The 18,138-nt window shown below is 42.0% G+C and overlaps 1 protein-coding gene across 1 annotated transcript in view; it reads right to left on the reverse strand.

Moving 5' to 3' along the window:
• The window catches only part of PPP2R5A (protein phosphatase 2 regulatory subunit B'alpha), a 106,067-nt gene that overhangs the window by 5,088 nt on the left and 82,841 nt on the right, over positions 1-18,138 (reverse strand). Inside the window, exons 8-11 of the mRNA XM_045010152.1 lie at positions 12,227-12,280; positions 2,030-2,080; positions 754-873; positions 529-656 (exon numbers count right to left, since the gene is read on the reverse strand). Coding sequence (XP_044866087.1) covers positions 529-656; positions 754-873; positions 2,030-2,080; positions 12,227-12,280 — 353 coding nt within the window. The remainder of the gene's footprint in view (positions 1-528; positions 657-753; positions 874-2,029; positions 2,081-12,226; positions 12,281-18,138) is intronic.

Genomic DNA, 18,138 nt, shown 5'->3' on the forward strand with positions numbered 1-18,138 from the left:
GTTGCAAGAAGCTCATGGTCCTTTCCTTGGATTTTGATGCATCAGAAGTTTTCTAATGTGCTATATGTTACTATATGTCATGTTACAAATGATACACAAAGTCAAACCTATGTAACATCCACACCACCATCCAATTTCCTTGGACATTTTTTCATTAAATTCCAACTTTTCACCATAAGGGTACAAATCAATGAAAGATGTAGACATGAATGAAATCCAATATCTTAATTCAAATAATTGGAAAACATCTTACTCATTTCAGCTAAGTAATCATTTCTATCTGTGGTAAGTGGTAACGGGGAGAACAAATTCCTCTAGACAAGATACCTCAAAGTATGCTTATTAATATAAAGACCATTCTCTTAGCACTTCATCTCATTTTGAAGTCAATGGGATTACTCATCTCTGTCAAGTTAAACATCTGCATATGTGTCTGCATGATCACAGTCTAAGACGGGAACGAAGGCTAATACAATTTATTTCTGGTAATACTTTTAAAAAAACAACATCAGAATAAGCAATACATACGGATTCCAGTGTTCTTTGGAGATCTTGTATAAACTACCAAACATAATTGGTAGAATTTTGTTAATGTTCTCCTCAATCAGACTAAGAATGTACTCATTATTCCAGAAATACAAAGCCCTTTCTGCAACCTGAAATACACATTTCAGAATCAGAACCACAAAACATGATAGTACTAATTAATGTAGAAGTCAAATGTGCAACACTATTGAAAATACTATTTAATACCTGAAAATGGGAACTTGACACACACTTGGATATCTGCTTAAATAGAGGTTCTTCTATTTTTTTGAACTGAGTTGGTTCTATTACATCTAAGATTTCTTCAATTTCACCTAAAAACATCACCTGTTTTATAAAGAAAAGTTTGTATATTTATACATGCCATTCAGAAGGTATATAGAAAGTTTATATAATCTATCACATAGCTAGACTGAGGATACCAACTGAATAATCAGTAAAATAGGGTACACACTGACAAGTATGCTCCAAGAAACATGGTACATTACTGCTGTTGCACATTATCACCTTGTGCCAGATTCCTTATTGCAATTTACTATTTTTCTTCTTAATTTTTGTAAAGGGGCTTACTTGTTGGTTTCAGTTACCAGAATATAACAACCATCTTTTATTGCCTCCTCCTCTTGGTTGCTGTTCAAGTTTTTAAAAAGTCATTTGATTTTAAATGATGCTTTGAAGAAAACCAGGAGAAATTTTATTTCTTCAGCTTTGGCTGCAGAGACTCATTCTTCTCCATTCTGGATTATTTTTACAAATGCTTCATTTCAGTTTTAAAATGCCAGGAGTATAACAGTATGTAGGTAACCCAGAAAATTGAAGAAAACTGATACATACAAGAGTCTTAAAGGACTGCTTTCATATAGAATTAGGAGGTTTCTTTGACAAATGAAGCCACCAAGCTCCCAACTACTTACTTTTAATGACACGGGACAGAGCCAATCAGAAAAATGGATTTCACAAGACCATTTAAAAAGTACATTTTAAGAATTAGACATATTGTACCGACACATGAAATTACAATGTATAACATTTTTTGTAATAAAGTAATGAACTTTTTATTTAATGCTTTAGCCATTGACAAAGACCTGGTCAAACTTTCATAGTCAGCACTCACTGTAACTACTAAAATGCTTTTTAAAAAAAGCTTTAACGTTTATTTCGAAAAATTATACTAATGCCTACCAAAGAACAGGAGACTTAACTAGAACATTCCTCTCAATTATAATACATTATCCTAGGAATCTTTAGTGATGAACATATATATACGAGCATTTACTATTAATAGTGCTGTCAGATTTAAAATAAAGTAGTAAGTTTGCACAATTTCTACAGCCAACTTCAGTGCCCTACAAAATCGAGAACCACAAAAAGAATCCTGCAAGAACCCAGAAACAGCACAACAGGTGTAAAACACTTCTGAGCCTGCAGCACTTTTTTATATCAGTTACAAGAGAATAATTCATTAAAACATAACAAGACCAACCTCTTTCTGACTGCAAGTTTTTGGCCAAAATTTGAGCAGTCCTCTGATAACCTATTATAAGAATAAAAATAAAAAATTAAATCAGAATACATTTCCAGTATGTATTCAACTAGATTTTTAATATTAACATTAAAATATTAGAATCATATTAATATTATACTACTTATCCAAAACTGTAGTTCAAAGGGGATTGAACCATTTTGGGTCATCTGACATGTGTTTTGCCTTGTGTTCAGAATACTTCAACGACTTTACTCTCAAATTCACACTGCTTCAAAAAGTTTCTGAGCGTCCAAACAGCTACACTACTGCATGTAGCTAGATCTCCCTCTAAAGATCCATTCTTTGGGGAGCACTTGCCCCAGCAACTCAAGACCTGGAACCATTTAAAAAGTTGCAGCTGTGGATCATGCACGCTCTCTCAGCTCCAAACAAGTCTTATAAGGCTAGATAGAGGAATCCGAGCCCCAAACACCTTTGATTCCTTTCTATTATCTGAGATGCCAAAAGACCCAAACTGGAAAAGGATGACTATGTAGAGAAAATATATTCAGATAACTCTATTGGGAGTTACTGTTCTGAGATTGGTAGAGACCCTAGGAAGACTTAATTAGAAGTTACATCCTGTTTCAGATGGTTGAACACTAAATTAAAAATTGAAGGCCTACTCTCCGAAAACAAACATCTGACTTTGCCTCTTAATTGAGCAAGTAATGATGACTAAAAAAGTGTAAACAGGAGTTCCATGTGGCAATTTTACATATTTCAGAGATGGAGACATATCAGGCATGACAGATTCTGACCTCAAGGAAAGGGGCCCCCAATCTTCTGCTATGGTCAGACCAGGTTGATCAAAACATGACTGAAATGAGAGCCTGATCTACTTGGACAATCTTTGAACAGAGACGGATTCCCCCACTGGATTTGTCCCCAGTAGCAGCCAGCTTGGAGGCTTTATGATATTTTGTTTTGTTTTACTTAGATAATAGCGCAAATCTTTGTATCTACTATATTGTCTGTATCTTGGGTTCTCCAAGTAAACTGAGTTTTAGAAAAGACTGATGAACTGTTTGAAATAGAAATTCAGAGAATATCTTCTTAGGAGGCGTAATTCTTCCTGAGGTCGTCTATGGGCACATTATTTTATTTTTAATAGAACACTGAGGATTTTCCATTAGCAGATTAACCTCACCTTCCTTCTCAATGCAATGCTCATGCAGAAGTAGTACAGAGAAAACTGTCCTATGGGCTCACTGGGAAAGTTAGTAATTTTAAGTCCCTAAAATAGACAGTACCACAGAAAACAGATGTGGAGCAGATCAGTAAGAAATATGTATTTTGGGTAAATACAAGCAGAGGTTTTTGCATGGAAGGATAAGTTGCAGCAGCAGCAAGAGCTAGTTTAGATTGTAACATATAAAGCAAAAGCAAGCATTCCAAGGTGTGTGAAAAAGGGACTAATGGAGACAGATGTAAGAGGCCTTAAACCCAGTGCTCCGGTCTGGCCAAACTAAGGGGCTTTTGTGGCAGAGGGATTGTCAGAGCACAGGATGTTCCACAGCATGTTTCCTCTTCTCTTCTCATAAGGGAAGAGGATGGCGTATGACAAAAAAGGCTAACTTCCAAGTTATCTTGGAAAAATGCCAGATTCGGCAACTACTAAGTCTATAGGACCTTGTTGGAGATGAAACAGGGCATGTCACTTCTCTTAGAACTATTCAGGTAGTCTGGCGTGTATCACTGCACTGGTTCATATTTTCAACATTACTATAGCCTCCAACTTTGAAGGTCTATTAAAGTCCTCATTCTAGAAGAGAAGCACCTGCTGCTGTTGCAGAACTGAGTATCACTTCAATGAAAAGTGAATGAGAGTGAACATGATCACGGTATCAACCAGGAAAGTCCCAAGTTCAGATTCATGAAAAGGAAGCAAGTTATATGCAGAGAACAATAGTTCCCTTGTGAACACCAGTCTTCATGGGAAGCTTAGGGAATGGGGGTGGGCTTCAGAACCTGAGCTCCACCCCAACCTGCAACTTCAAAGCACTGTCTATATAAAAGCTATTTTTAGAGCACTAGCACAAGCCCTGCCAGCCCAAGTCTATCAACCCAGGCTGGGAGGCTCACTTCTGTGGGCTGTGTAAACTTACCCAATAAGTCAGCCATCTAGAAAGGGCAAACATGGACAACATGACTCCTGAAACAAGCTGTCACCACTGTCGGACACTTAGTAAAAAGGTAGGGATAGCTCAGTGGTTTGAGCCTTGCCCTGTTAAACCCAGGGTTGTGAGTTCAATCCTTGAGGAGGGCCATTTAGGAATCTGGGGCAAAAATCTGTCTGGGGATTGGCTGTGCGTTAAGCAGGGGGTTGGACTAGATGATCTCCGTTTCCAATTCTATGAAATGAGGGGTCTTAGCCAAACCAAATGGGGTTACAATCTTGCAACCTGAAGTGTTGAAATGAACTAAGGGCTATCTTGCAAGGTACTAGTCCAAATGGCATTACTTTTTAGAGGCTTCTGAGCTCATCCACTACTTTTCCAGAGTGGGAACAGTAAAGACAATACCAAAAAAAAAAAAAAAAAAAAAAAGGAGAGGGGCACAGGGGATTTAAACTCCTACATTTTACTGAGACTAACCTCTGATTTCCTTCACACAGATCTTTATTGGTTACCATTTATCTGCTTCCCCACCCCACTCGAGGTGTGGAAAGGGAGTCACGCTTATTTAAATTAGCTGGCCTAGTTTTGCTGGATTTACGTTAAGCAGTTTATTTACATAAATACATTTTCAATGAAGTCTTGGTAATTTTTCTGTTGCTTAATTAGCTTGCAGCTTAATTACTTAATTATGCTGAGACTTTGGTTCCTTGGTTACATAACAGAAAATTTACAAGCATAATAGCTTATTCTCCTGCCTGCCTCCCCAGGCACAAAACAACCTGAGCAATGCAAGAGAAAAACAGATAATACACTTCTACCCCGCTATAACGCGACCCGATATAACACAGGTTTGCGTATAGCGTGGTAGCAGCAGGGCTCTGGTGGCGCTTTAAAGGGCCTGGGACTCCCCGCAGTGGCTGGAGCCCGGAGCTCTTTAAATCACCGCCGGAGCTCTGCCGCCCCTACCCCGATATAACGAGGTTTCAGCTATACTGCGGTAGGGATTTTTGGCTCCCCACAACTGCGTTATAGCAGGGTAGAGGTGTATTTTCAGACAGTTAACATTTGCCAAACAAAACAGAATAGGGAGAAACTACTATGTACACGTGCATGAAACTAAGGGTTAACTAAAAAGTCTAAAGTTTTCATCATTTCCTGGAGTCAAAATGTCCAGGACACTTAATTGTGTCATTTAGTATCTTTAAATGTCTTCTTTCTCAGCTGGAATGAGTAAATATGTCATGCCCAGGCTTAAGAAGTTAGGTGTGTCCCTATGGGGATATTACTTTCAGAGAACTCCAGCTGCATAAAAAAAAATAGCTTTTTTTATTTTTCAAGTATGCATCAGCTAGATACCCATGCCTGGAAATTACAATGCTAAGGAAGCCTACAAAGAACATATACTGAATATTTTAAAGGGCTGCTTAAGCATTACTGTTTAAATGTTTTCTCCAAAACATACTAAAACTCCAAAAGTCTATTTACTAAGGCTAGCATACAAACATTTGCCTAGTGCTCACGTTAGACAAAGCATTTATAAAATTTGGATACTCCAATCTTGACAGCTGCTTTTGGCTGCTTTAGACTTCACAGGGGTTCAACTACAGCCATATGTACCTGTTGGACAATCCCCATTATTTACAGGAATTGTGTATCAAGCTTGCTGCTCACCGAACCAAACATTCCTGAAGTGTCAAGACTACAGTGCAGTGACACTCAAAGTGTCTCCTATGGCTCTTTGAAGCACATGATATTAAAACACTGTGTGATTTAATTAACAACCAATCAGGGTGCTTTTACTATACTAAGTTCCCTCTAAATTCCCTCGCTGCAGTGCCCTTCCCCGCTGGCCCCAGCACAGATCGGCCCGGGACTTGCCACAGCCAGGAGAGAGGAGCCCCTCCCACGGCCTGGAGCTGCTGCTATGAAAGAGGCCTGGGGGAGAGTCCTCGCTCCCCACTGCAGCCTGCACCCCATTACCCCTCATCCCTGACCCCACCCCAGAGCCTGCACCCCCATCCAGAGCTCTCACCACCCCCACACACCCCAAACTTCTGCCCCAGACCTGAGTCCCCTCCCACACTAGAGCTTTAACCACATTTGAGGAGCTGACCTGGGGAGCAAGCTGGAACAAAAGGTTTAATTTATAAGAAAACTACAATTTTGATTGAAAAAGATATTGCTAGGAAAACAATCCAGATGAAAAGATCTAGATGAGTGGGTCTCTGCATGGGAAAGGGGATATACATCTTCAATTTGTGTAGCTCACAAAGAAAATGTTTATAAATTACTGTGTAGATGGCATTTGACTCCAGTTAAGACCCATCATATTTTTGCTACTCAGGACATACTCTGTTGGAGGGGATGCGCAGAAAAGGGAGCATACTTGCACATGTGGCAGTTGTATTAAGGTATAAGACAGTTTTGGGTGGAAATTATTAGAGATTCATTTTATAAGAAAAATTCCAGCTTCCTAGAGATCCCCTGAACTGCTTACAAAATGGTCCAGTAAAAGATCTTCACTTTAAACAAAATGACTAATTTTTTTTTTTATGGTTAGCAGTAAGATTTTGTATTGCATATTACTGGAAAAATGTGACTTTACCTATGATTTGTGGTATAGTAAAATATTGACTGTCTTTGTAATCGAAAAGGTTTCACACCAAGTATGTACACATGAGAAGCTCCAAACAGAGGATAGGTATTTAGAAATTTAGTCACCTTTTTAGTGTACTCAGGAGAGGAAGGGGCCCCAGCCAGCAAGCCAGAATCTTCAGCTAGGTGCTTTGAATATTAACTTGATCGTAAGTAATAACTAATGTATGATACAGTATGTTAATGGAGAGGGATAGCTCAGTGGTTTAAGCATTGGCCTGCTAAACCCAGGGTTGTGAGTTCAATCCCTGAGGGATTTATGGATCTGGGGCAAAAATCTGTCTGGGGATTGGTCCTGCTTTGAGCAGGGAGTTGGACTAGATGACCTCCTGAGGTCCCTTCCAACCCTGATATTCTATGAATGTTTTATTATAACTTTGCCTTATTTTTTTTAAAAAAGAAAATGACAGTACTTTGTTTAGGAAAGTGGATCACTGCATATGCACAATTTTCAATTTAAAATACAGTTTTATGCAAAAATAGGGTCTTCTCACAATGTATCTGTTCCACATGTTCAGTCAAAATCATATTTGCGTATTTAAAGCAGTAAGTTTTTACTACATTTTATTCTTGCTAACAGATTGAGCTGGATTCTGTTCAGACTCACGCATCTTTAAAATCTAGTTAAAATTCTTTTGATCACTGGGTTAAATTCTGCCCTGTGTTACACCTGTGCACATTCTTTGACAATGGCAGGACATGAATTGAAAGCAACAGTATAACATGATGGAAGTTACAGGGTTTTTGTGCTGCTTCATATACTGTGGAGCGTCGTAATCTTTTGAAGTTGCTTTACATTTCTGATCTCTTTCTCCTTTAAGCTGTTGCACAGTTCTGTCATCTACATCCAGGACTTTGTGATTCCACTTCTGAAGAACTGTACTCCAGAATCTCAGCTTTTTTTTTAAAATATATTTGTAGGCCTCATGGCTGCAAAAGTGTAAGCGAATGTTCTCGCCAAAAATACAAAAAACATGAAATAAATATTCAAAAGGAGTAAAATGCTCCATTCATCTCTCAGTATGTCTACACTGAAATTCAACACTTGCGGCTGGCCTGTGTCAGCTGACTCAGGCTCATGGGGCTATCTGATTGTGGAGTAGACATTCAGGCTGGGCTGCTCCAAGCCCAAACGTTACCAGGTGTTGAATTCCAGTGTAGACATGCACTCAGAGCTCTGTGGATTGTCTGGCCATGGACTTTAACATTTTTGCCACTGAAATTTGACATTATGTTGAAGCCAGGTGCCTGATACTTTATTTTCAATCTCTTTGCCCTGCTGGGACCTGTCCGCAGCTGCTTCTCTCTTTAAAGCTTTTCCCACAATGGAGAGTTAATTGGATTATAGTGCATGCTCTCTGCACTGTTCTGTGGAGACAGACAGGAGAGAGTTAGGGAACCAGAACTGGAATGTGGCTTGCACCTGTGGCGTCTGGCTAGCAGGGCTACCTGGAGCCTACGGCTGCAGTCAGGGCCTACTGCAAGCCTTCTCTTCCGTGACATATATGGGACAGGGACGAGGGGGCTCTGAGCCATGGTAAGGAGCTGCTTCAAGAACATAAAAATCCCATTTTCAGAAAATAATCTGACAAATTTTGTGTTAGAGTAAACAGAATTATAAATCATAATTGTGTGTTTCTGTAGAGGTGAAGAGGATTGGAATTAAGTTTATTTCAAAGAGACAGAATAAGTTAACACTGCAGCAGAATTTGGTGTTCTTGTTTGATAATTTAGCTCGATTGTGTTATGTGTCCCTCACTGAACATAATGTACTGCTACCAGGACCTAAAATCTGTGACAAGATCACTAAGTAAATTCTGCAGCACACTGCTAAAGCAGGGTTGACATTTTACAGTTGTTTTTAAAAGGATAAATGAAACAACTTTTTAAATATTTTAAAAATACAATCAGCATGGTGTCCTATTTTTATATTAAATATTATGCTGTCTCCACATTTTTTAGTCTTTGTTTTGATGATGTATAATTGCAATGTTGAAGTTGTTAAGGACCAGGTTGGAAGATTTAACAGTTGAGGGAAGGGACATTTGGAGCTCTTGACACTTGCGACAGTGTCAGAGGCAGCTTGTGGTTATGAAAAATTTGCTGAATGTTTCTGCAAAAATGATCATCAGTGAAATAATTAGTGTTGATATTTAAATTCATCTTTAAATTTCAGACAATCCATTGGTCTGAATAAGGCAGTTCACACCTCTTCTTGAGTTACTGTTTCAGACTAACTGAAGTCTCAGGAAGACAACACTGCATTGATTTGCAATCTGTTCATTTTTTCAAGGTTTTCTTCAACCATAAGATCAGACAACTGTTTTTTAAAAGTATGGATTCTGGATTACAGTTTGTGTCCATAGATTCTTATATGCCGAGAAGCTCTAACTTTTGTCATTTGCTCCAACTTTTTTAAGTACCTACACAACCATATTTAAAAAATATTTGCTGTGCACATGTCAATATTACTGTCTAAACACAATTCATTTTTCTTTTATTGAGAAGAACCAAGCCTAACTGACCAAGTGAACAACAATCCTGCACTGTAAATAGAGCTTGTCAGTAATTTTGTTTTAAAAAAGATGTGGTTTCAACAACATTCCATTTTTTTGGTTGGAAAATTTCAGTTTTATACAAAAAAAAATCAATTTTCCATTGGGGAAAAACAAGATGAAAATTTTGTTTTGGATCAGATCATCCCAAATTGAAACATCTGTTTGTTGGCTGACCTGCTGCTGCGCATCATGGGAGAGGGAGTCTGGCCAGTCCCATAGTGGAGAATGGGGGCCCAAGGCACCTGAACTACAGCTCCCATGAGGTACTCTGGCAGCTCAGACAGTTAAATGTTGAACTGACCTCAAACAAAACATTTTGATTTTGGAATCGGAGCGCGTACTAGCCCCTTGGGGACCAACTGTAAGCTGGAATATTTTTGCTCCCCCCACCCCAGTACTAAAACAGGCAAGTTCTAATCACCTTTTATTATAAGGGGACCCTCTTGAGGTGCTCCAGGCCCTATGCAATTGATTTGTCTGTTTATGCCTTGTGCCTGCTCTATTGAGAATGTCTCCACATAGGGTTGCCAACTTTCTACTTGCACAAAACTGAGCACCCTTGCCCCGCCCCCTGCCCCACCCTTCCTCCAAGGCCATGCCCCTTCTCACACCATGCCCCCCCTCCCTCTGTCACTTGCTCTCCCCATCCTCCCTCCCTCACTCATTTTCACAGGGCTGGCTCAGGGGGCTGCAGTGGGGGTGAGTTCCAGGATGGGGCCAGAAATGAGGGGTTCAGGGTGCAGGAGGAAGCTCTGAGCTGGGGTGCAGGATGGGAGTGGGTGAGGGCTCTGGCTGGGGGTGCAGACTTTGGGGTGGAGCTGAGGGGTTTGGGGTGTAGGAGGGGGCTCCAGGCTGGGACTGAGGGGTTCTGAGGGCAGGAGAGGGATCAGGGCTTGGGGAAGAGAAGAGGAGTGAGGGCTCCGGGCAGTGTTTACCTCAAGCAGCTCCCGGAAGCAGCCGCCATGTTCCCCCTCCAGCCCTTACACAGAGGCACGGCCAGGCAGCACTTCCCCGTCCGCAGGCACCACCCCCGCAGCTCCCACTGGCAGCGGTTCCTGGCCAATGGGAGCTACGGGGGCAGCGCTTGGGGCAGGGGCAGGGTGCAGAGCCCCTGAGCTGCCCCATGCATAGGTGCTGGAGGGGGAACATGCCAGCTGCTTCCCAGGAGCCGCATGGTGCAGACATGAGTGGCAAGTTTGTAGAAATTTTGGTGGTGCCCAGGACCCGCCCCCCCAACTCCGCCCCCCCAAACTCCACCCCCACCTGCCTAAGGCTCTGGGAGGAGGCCTGGGGGGGGGAGAAGGTCTGGGGTGCAGATCCTGGGCTGGGGACTAGGGTGCAGGAGGGGTGCAGGCTTTGGGATGGAGTTTGGGTGCTGGGTGCAGACTCCGGGCTGGGGTAGGGGGTGAGGGGTGCAGGCTTTGGGACGGAGTTTGGGTGCAGGCTCTGGGCTGGGGGTGGGGGCACAGGAAGGGGTGAGAGGTGCAGGCTCTGGGAGGGAGTTTGGGGGTGGGAAGGGGTGTGTGGGAAGGGAGAGGGGGTGCACCCTCTGGGAAGGAGTTTGGAGATAGGAGGGAGTGCAGGAGTGAGGGCTGTGGGGCTGAGGATGAGGGGTTCATGATGCAGGAGGGGGCTCAGGGCTAGGGCAGAGGGTTGGGGTGTGGGGTGAGGGCTGTGGGGCTGAGGATGAGGGGTTCATGCTGCGGGGGGGCTCAGGGCTGGGGCTGAGGATTAGGGTGCAGGGGGATGAGGGCTCTGGCTGGGGCTGAGGGTTTGGGGCGTTGGAGAGGCTCAGGGCTAGGGCAGGGTAAGGGCAGCCTGCCTTGCCATTAGTGGAGGGCAGGCACTAGGACCCTGGGGCAGCAGTTCTGCCGGGAGCTGCTCTACTCCGGCAGCTCGAGCAGGCAGAGGGGAGAGGCGCGAGCTGCTTTTTGTCAGGCAGGGATGCGGCATGGCGGGGGGGGGAGTGGTGGCAGGCGGGGGCTGGGACCTGCTCCAGGCAGGGACGCGGCAAGGGGGGAAGACCCGCGGGGGCCGGGGCCCGATCCAGGCAGGGCCGGGGGAGAGACCCAGCTCCAAATATTGCTGGAGCAGAGCACTCGGCCCTGAATATTCCTGGTGCCCGAGCACCGCAAATGTATATAACCTGCCGCCTATGCGTGCAGAGGCTAACAGGGAGCCTGCCAGCCCCACTGTGTGGCGCTGCCAACTGGACAGTCAACGACCCGGTCAGAGGTGCTGACTGGAGCCACCAGGATCCCTTTTCAACTGGGTGTTGCGGTCGAATATCAGACACCTGGTCACCCTATCACCGGATTTTATTTTGCTGAAATAAAGATTTCAACATTTTGCGTATCAACGTTTTTCAGGATTTTTCATTGCATGAAACATTTCAATATTTTGACTTTTTGTCCCAGTTAAGGATGAAAACAAATGTTAAAATATCAGAATTTCCAGTTGGACAGAAAAATCCAATTTCTGATAAACTAACTGGGAAGGCATGGCCAAGAACACTGAGGATCTTTTCCCTATACTGAGATCAGACACATGATCTCAGCAATTTAACTATTTTCTAGTCTATATTCCCATTTTTGTCACAAGTTATTACCAATAGATATAGCTGTGCTTTCAAAATCAAAAACTATTTCTCTTTTTGGCATGTGTCCTGGATTTACAAACCCTACATTTTCCCAGAACTGTCTACAGTTAATTACTCAAAATTAGTATTGGCAAATAACGCTATCACTGATGAGAGAGTTGCACTGACATTTTAATTCAGATAAGAAATACAAAAATAAAATACTCAGTTGAAAAACACTTACTGGTTCTGTTAATGTCGTATCTTTTTCCAGGAACTGTACAACACAATAGGCCAGCTAAAATGTAAGTAATACAGTTATTTAACTATTTTAAATTGACACTGACTATTAAGACAACACAACATAACTAAATATCACAAATGATAATGGGAACACTTTAATCAGCAAAATATCTTAGCCGTATCAGATGTAGGTCTTTTTAATTTTTCTTCCTAAGAGAAGTATATAGCTCAGGGGGAGGCAACCTATGGCACGAGTGCCGAAGGCAGCACGTGAGCTGATTTTCAGTGGCACTCATACTGCCCGGGTCCTGGCTACCAGTCCGGGGGGCTCTGCATTTTAAATTTAATTTTAAATGAAGCTTCTTAAGCATTTTAAAAACCTTATTTACTTTACATACAACAATAGTTTTGTTATATATTAAAGACTTACAGAAAGAGACCTAAAAACGTTAAAATGTATTACTGGCACGTGAAACCTTAAATTAGAGTGAATAAATGATGATTTGGCACACCACTTCTGAAAGGTTGCTGACCCCTGATGTAACTAAATTTAACTTAAAAAAAAGCTAAATATATTTCAGACTATTGTATCTTTTAAAAGCCTTCAGTATGTCCGGATGCTTAGTTTCTTACTCTAGAAAAGGCTTCATTTTTTATTAACTAGGAGATTCGATTGCTGTAATGCAGATCCAGCATTTAGACAAAGTCTTTTCTAGACATCAGCTCCTCAATTAGGAAGTATGTACCAATAAGCTGCGTTTCAACGTCATGCACATTCAAAACTATTGCTAGCCCAAAAGCTATGTTAACACTGAGTTAAGGTTGGGAATATAGATCACCAATTTAAGGGCAAAATCTAGGAAACTGGAAATCTAGGAAATGGGATGGGTGAGGTAATATCTTTTAATGGACAAACTTCTGTTGGTGAGAAAGACAAGCTTTTGAGCTTAATACACAGAGCTCTTCTTCAGTTCTGGGAAGAGAACTCAACTTCACAGCTAAATACAAGGTGGAAAAGATTGTTTAACATAAATAGTTAACACATATTTCAAGGGACCATTCAAGGTGAAGTGGCCCATTAACACCATTCAGAAGCAGGGGTGGGGAGGTGGGGGGGGAGGGGGAAAGGAGGTTGTTAATTATAGATTGTTGTAAAACTGTCAATCCAGTGTCTCTACTCAGTCCATAATTTTTAGTTTGTTTAGTAAAGTTATGAGTTTAAGCTCCCAGGCTCATTTTTTGAAAGTGTTGTGCAAGTTTCCTTTGAGGATGAGGACTAACAGGTCAGATATAGAGTGATTGCTTTGTGAAAAGTGTTCGCCCACAGGTGATACGGAGTTTCTATCTTTTATTATTTTTTGTGGAGTTTCCTTTTTCTGGTCCTCTCGACAGACAACTTAAATTGCCTCAGATTTCCACCACAAATTCAACAACCAAAACCCATCCATTAAACTCTCTCTCTAGAACACTCCGACAGTAGCACCAAATTCCTTGACAACACAATCAGTCTCAACAATGGAACCCTACAGACAACTACATATAAGAAACATAAGGATCATCCACACCTACCTTCACAGATTCAGTACCCACCCCAAACACACCAAGAAATCTGTTATTGACAGCCAAGAACTCAGATACCACAGAATATGTTCCTATGAGAAGGTCCAGTATATACACTTTAGCACACCCAAAACTGCCTTCAACAACAAACCTCCTCTGCCCACACACCCCTAGTTGTCACTTACAGCCACCCACCACTGGAACCCATATGGGGTATAAGAACAGAAGAACAGCCATACTGGGTCAGACCAAAGATCCATCTAGCCCAGTATCCTGTCTTCCGACAGTGGCCAATGCCAGATGCCCCAGAGGGAATGAACAGAACAGGTAGTCATCAAGTGATCCATCCTGTTCCCCATTCCCAGCTTCTGGAAAACAAAGACTAGGGACACCATCCCTGCCCATCTTGGCCAACAGCCATTTATGGACCTATCCTCCATGAATTTATCTAGTTCTTTTTTGAAGAAATAGCTTGGCCTTCACAACGTCCTCTGGCAAGGAGTTCCACAGGTTGACTGTGCGTTGTGTGAAAAAATGCTTCCTTTTGTTTGTTTTAAACCTGATGCCTATTAATCTCATTTGGTGTCTCCTAGTTCTTGTTATGAGGAGTAAATAACACTCATTTACTTTCTCCACACCAGTCATGATTTTATAGACCTCTATCATATCCCCCTTAGTCATCTCTTTTCCAAGCTGAAAAGTCCCAGTCTAATTAATCTCTCCTCATATGGAAGCCGTTCCATACCCCAATCATTTTTGTTGCCCTTATCTGAACCTTTTCCAATTCCAATATACCTTTTTAGAGATGGGGAAACCACATCTTCACGCAGTATTCAAGATGTGGGTGTATCACAGATTTATACAGAGGCAATATGATATTTTCCATCTTATTACCTATCCCTTTCTTAATAATTCCCTACATTCTGTTCACTTTTTTGACTGCTGAAGCACATTGAGTGGTTGTTTTCAGAGAACTATCCATAATGACTCCAAGATCTCTTTCTTGAGTGGTAACAGCTAATTTAGACCCCATCATTTTATATGTTTAGTTGGGATTATGTTTTCCAGTGTGCATTACTTTGCATTTATCAACATTGAATTTCATCTGCCATTTTGTTGCCCTGTCACCCAGTTTTGAGAGATCCTTTTGTAGCTCTTCGCAGTCTGTCTGGGACTTAACTATCTTGAGTAGTTATATCATCTGGAAATTTTACCACCTAACTATTTACCCCCTTTTCCATATCATTTATGAATATGCTGAATAGGATTGGGCCCAATACAGACCCCTGCGAGATACCACTATTTACCTTTCTCCATTCTGAAAACTGACCATTTATTCCTACTCTTTAACCAGTTACCAATCCACGAGAGGATCTTCCCTCTTATTCCATAACAGCTTACTTTCCTTAAGAGCCTTTGGTGAGGGACCTTGTGAAATCCACTATATCCCGCTTGTCACATGCTTGTTGACCCCCTCAAAGCATTCTAATAAACTGGTGAGGCACGATTTCCCTTTACAAAAACCATGTTGACTCTTCCCCAACAAATTATGTTCATCTATGTATCTGACAATTTTCTTCTTTACTATAGTTTCAACCAGTTTGCCCAGTAAATCAGGCTTTCCAGCCCGTAACTGCCGGGATCACCTCTGGATCCCTCTTTAAAAATTGGTATCACATTAGCTATCCTCCAGTCCTTTAGTACAGAAGCTGATTTAAATGATAGGTTACAAACTACAGTTAGTAGTCCTCCAATTTCACATTTGAGTTTCTTCAGAAATCTTGAGTGAATACCACCATCTGGTCCTGGTGACTTATTACTGTGACTTATCAGCTGTGAGGACCAATGCAAAGAATTCATTTCGTTTCTCCGCAATGGCCTTATCATCCTTGAGTGCTTCTTTAGCATCTCGATCATTCAGTGGCCCCAGTGGTTGTTTAGTAGGCTTCTTGCTTCTGATGTACTTCTAAAAAAGATCAAATAACTACAACCCATACTCTATAGAGACCCCATCCTGAAAGCAATATTACTTGAACCCCCTTTTCTGGCCTTCAAACAACCCCTCAACCTCATCATCAGAAGCAAGCTCCCCACAGACCAGGACACAACTACTCAAAGCAGCACTAGATCCTGCCAGAACAGATGCAAAACCTGAAGACATATCTCTAGTGTTGCCATGATCAAACCCTCCACAACACACCTTTCAAGATACATGGGTCCTATACGTCTATCATAATATGTGGTGTACCTCATCTAGTTCACTAAATGCCCCAATAACAGCTACGTGGGTGAAACCAGACAATCACTATGCACTTGAATGAACTGACACAGGAAAATGACAAAAAAGACTACAACACCACATCACCTATGGGTGAACACTCTTCACAAAGCGAACATGCTATATCTGACCTATCAGTCCTCATCAGGAAATCTGCACAATACTTTCAAAAGATGAGCCTGTGAACTTAACTTCATAACTTTGCTAGAAACTAAAAAATCATGCACTGAATAGAGACTCTGGATTTTTGCCTTATTATAACAATCTGTAACCCTCTAACGCCCCACCCCCAGCTATTTGCTCCTCCCCCCATCTTTCCTTTGGGGGAGACCCAATTTCATGGTCCATGACGTGTTTTTCATGGCTGTGAATTTGGTACGCCCCTAAACACAAGGCAGACAGAGTGCACTAGGTAGTTAACCCAGATTTGCAGCTACTTTGCATTTCCAGAACAGTACAAAGCAGCTAAAGTGTACTGGTGAATCTGCCCCTTAATTTGCAAGTGATTTATTGGTTTAGAGGGCTATATTACAAAGACTGGCACTATATGAAAGGACAGACAGGAGAGCCCAGTCTGAGAGTCCCAATGTCCCTGTACTTTTAAGAGCTTTGCCTATGCTCCTGCCTCACTTCCCCAGCAGTGCTACTTCAGTGTGCATCACAGCTGAGGCACTAGTACCACAAAGGGTCTTTAAGGCACTGATGTCCAAATAGCTGGCAGCCATGGAACCTTTAAAAATAGGGACAGTTTGGCACAGTAGTCTACTATCTTGACATGTGTCTAGTCCCCCTTCCTTACAACCAACAGAACTGTTGCATGCCAATCAGCTACTGAGGAATGGTGATTGGTTAAATTACCTCTGATGCCACAATGACCCAATTAAAGGGTTACCTTAGCTGTTGAGCTGACCTTACCTGTAGCCTGGATAAACAATTTGATTCAACAATTGTTAACAATTTAGCTTAATTACAACCTAAGGTCTTCAGGTATAGTCTAGGCCCAAGATTTCAGGAAATTAAATAGGAACTTCAAATTTCCTGTGTATGTTCATATCATTCAGGACAAAGGAAAGACTAACAGATACTAACTTAAAGGAGCCAGTTTTTAAAATAGTTATAAACTAATTATCAGATTTATTTGTAAATTCACAAAGTGCTGTAAGTTTCGGGAAGATAACCTCTGTTATATTTGAAAAATACAGTGTGAATCCCTGCAAAAACAGAACTCAACCTTAACTATGGAATTGAAACTGGCACTCCATAATTAACATTAGAGCTACATAATTTGTAACAGAACCAAAAAGCTATTATTATATATCACTGCTTTAATATATTTTTTTAAATGTACAATATTTACTAGGCAGAGTAGAGCAGCTTTATCTTAATTGTTTAAGCCCGTACGAAAAACAGGGTTATTCACTTTCTTGTAACTGTTGTTCTTCGAGATGTGTTGTTCATGTCCATTCCAATCAGGTGTGTGTACATGCATGTGCACAGTAGTCAAAAGATTTTTCCCGTAGCAGCATCCATGGGGTCAGTCTGGGTGCCCCCTGGAGTTGTGGCGCCCAATAAAGGGCCCTGCAGACCTGCCACCCACTCAGTTCCTTCCTGCCGGCTACTCCAACAGAGGGGTTGGAAGGTGGGTATGGAATGGACATGAACAACACATCTCGAAGAAAAAACAGTTACTTACCTTTGTAACTGTTGTTCTTCGAGATGTGTTGCTCATATCCATTCCAGTTAGGTGTGCGCGCGCCGCGTGCATGTTCGTCGGAAGATTTTTACCCTAGCAACCCCAGTGGGTCGGCTGAGCGCCCCTGGAGTGGCGCCATAACGGCACCGCATATATACCTCAGCCGACCCACACACTCCTCAGTTCCTTCTTACCGCCTGTGTTGGTCGTTGGAACAGTGGAGTGCAGCTTGTCTGACCTCCGCTTCCCTAGCTTCCTCACAGTTCGTCTCTGTAAAAAATTGTATATAGTTGATAGCGGGTTTGGGGATTAGCCCCACCTGCACCCGGGACCGTAGCGTATGCTCGGCTCCCCGGGTTTCAAGCCGTGCTCGGCCTGCCGC

This window comes from Mauremys mutica, chromosome 3, assembly GCF_020497125.1.
Source record: "Mauremys mutica isolate MM-2020 ecotype Southern chromosome 3, ASM2049712v1, whole genome shotgun sequence".
Lineage (NCBI taxonomy): Eukaryota > Metazoa > Chordata > Testudines > Geoemydidae > Mauremys > Mauremys mutica.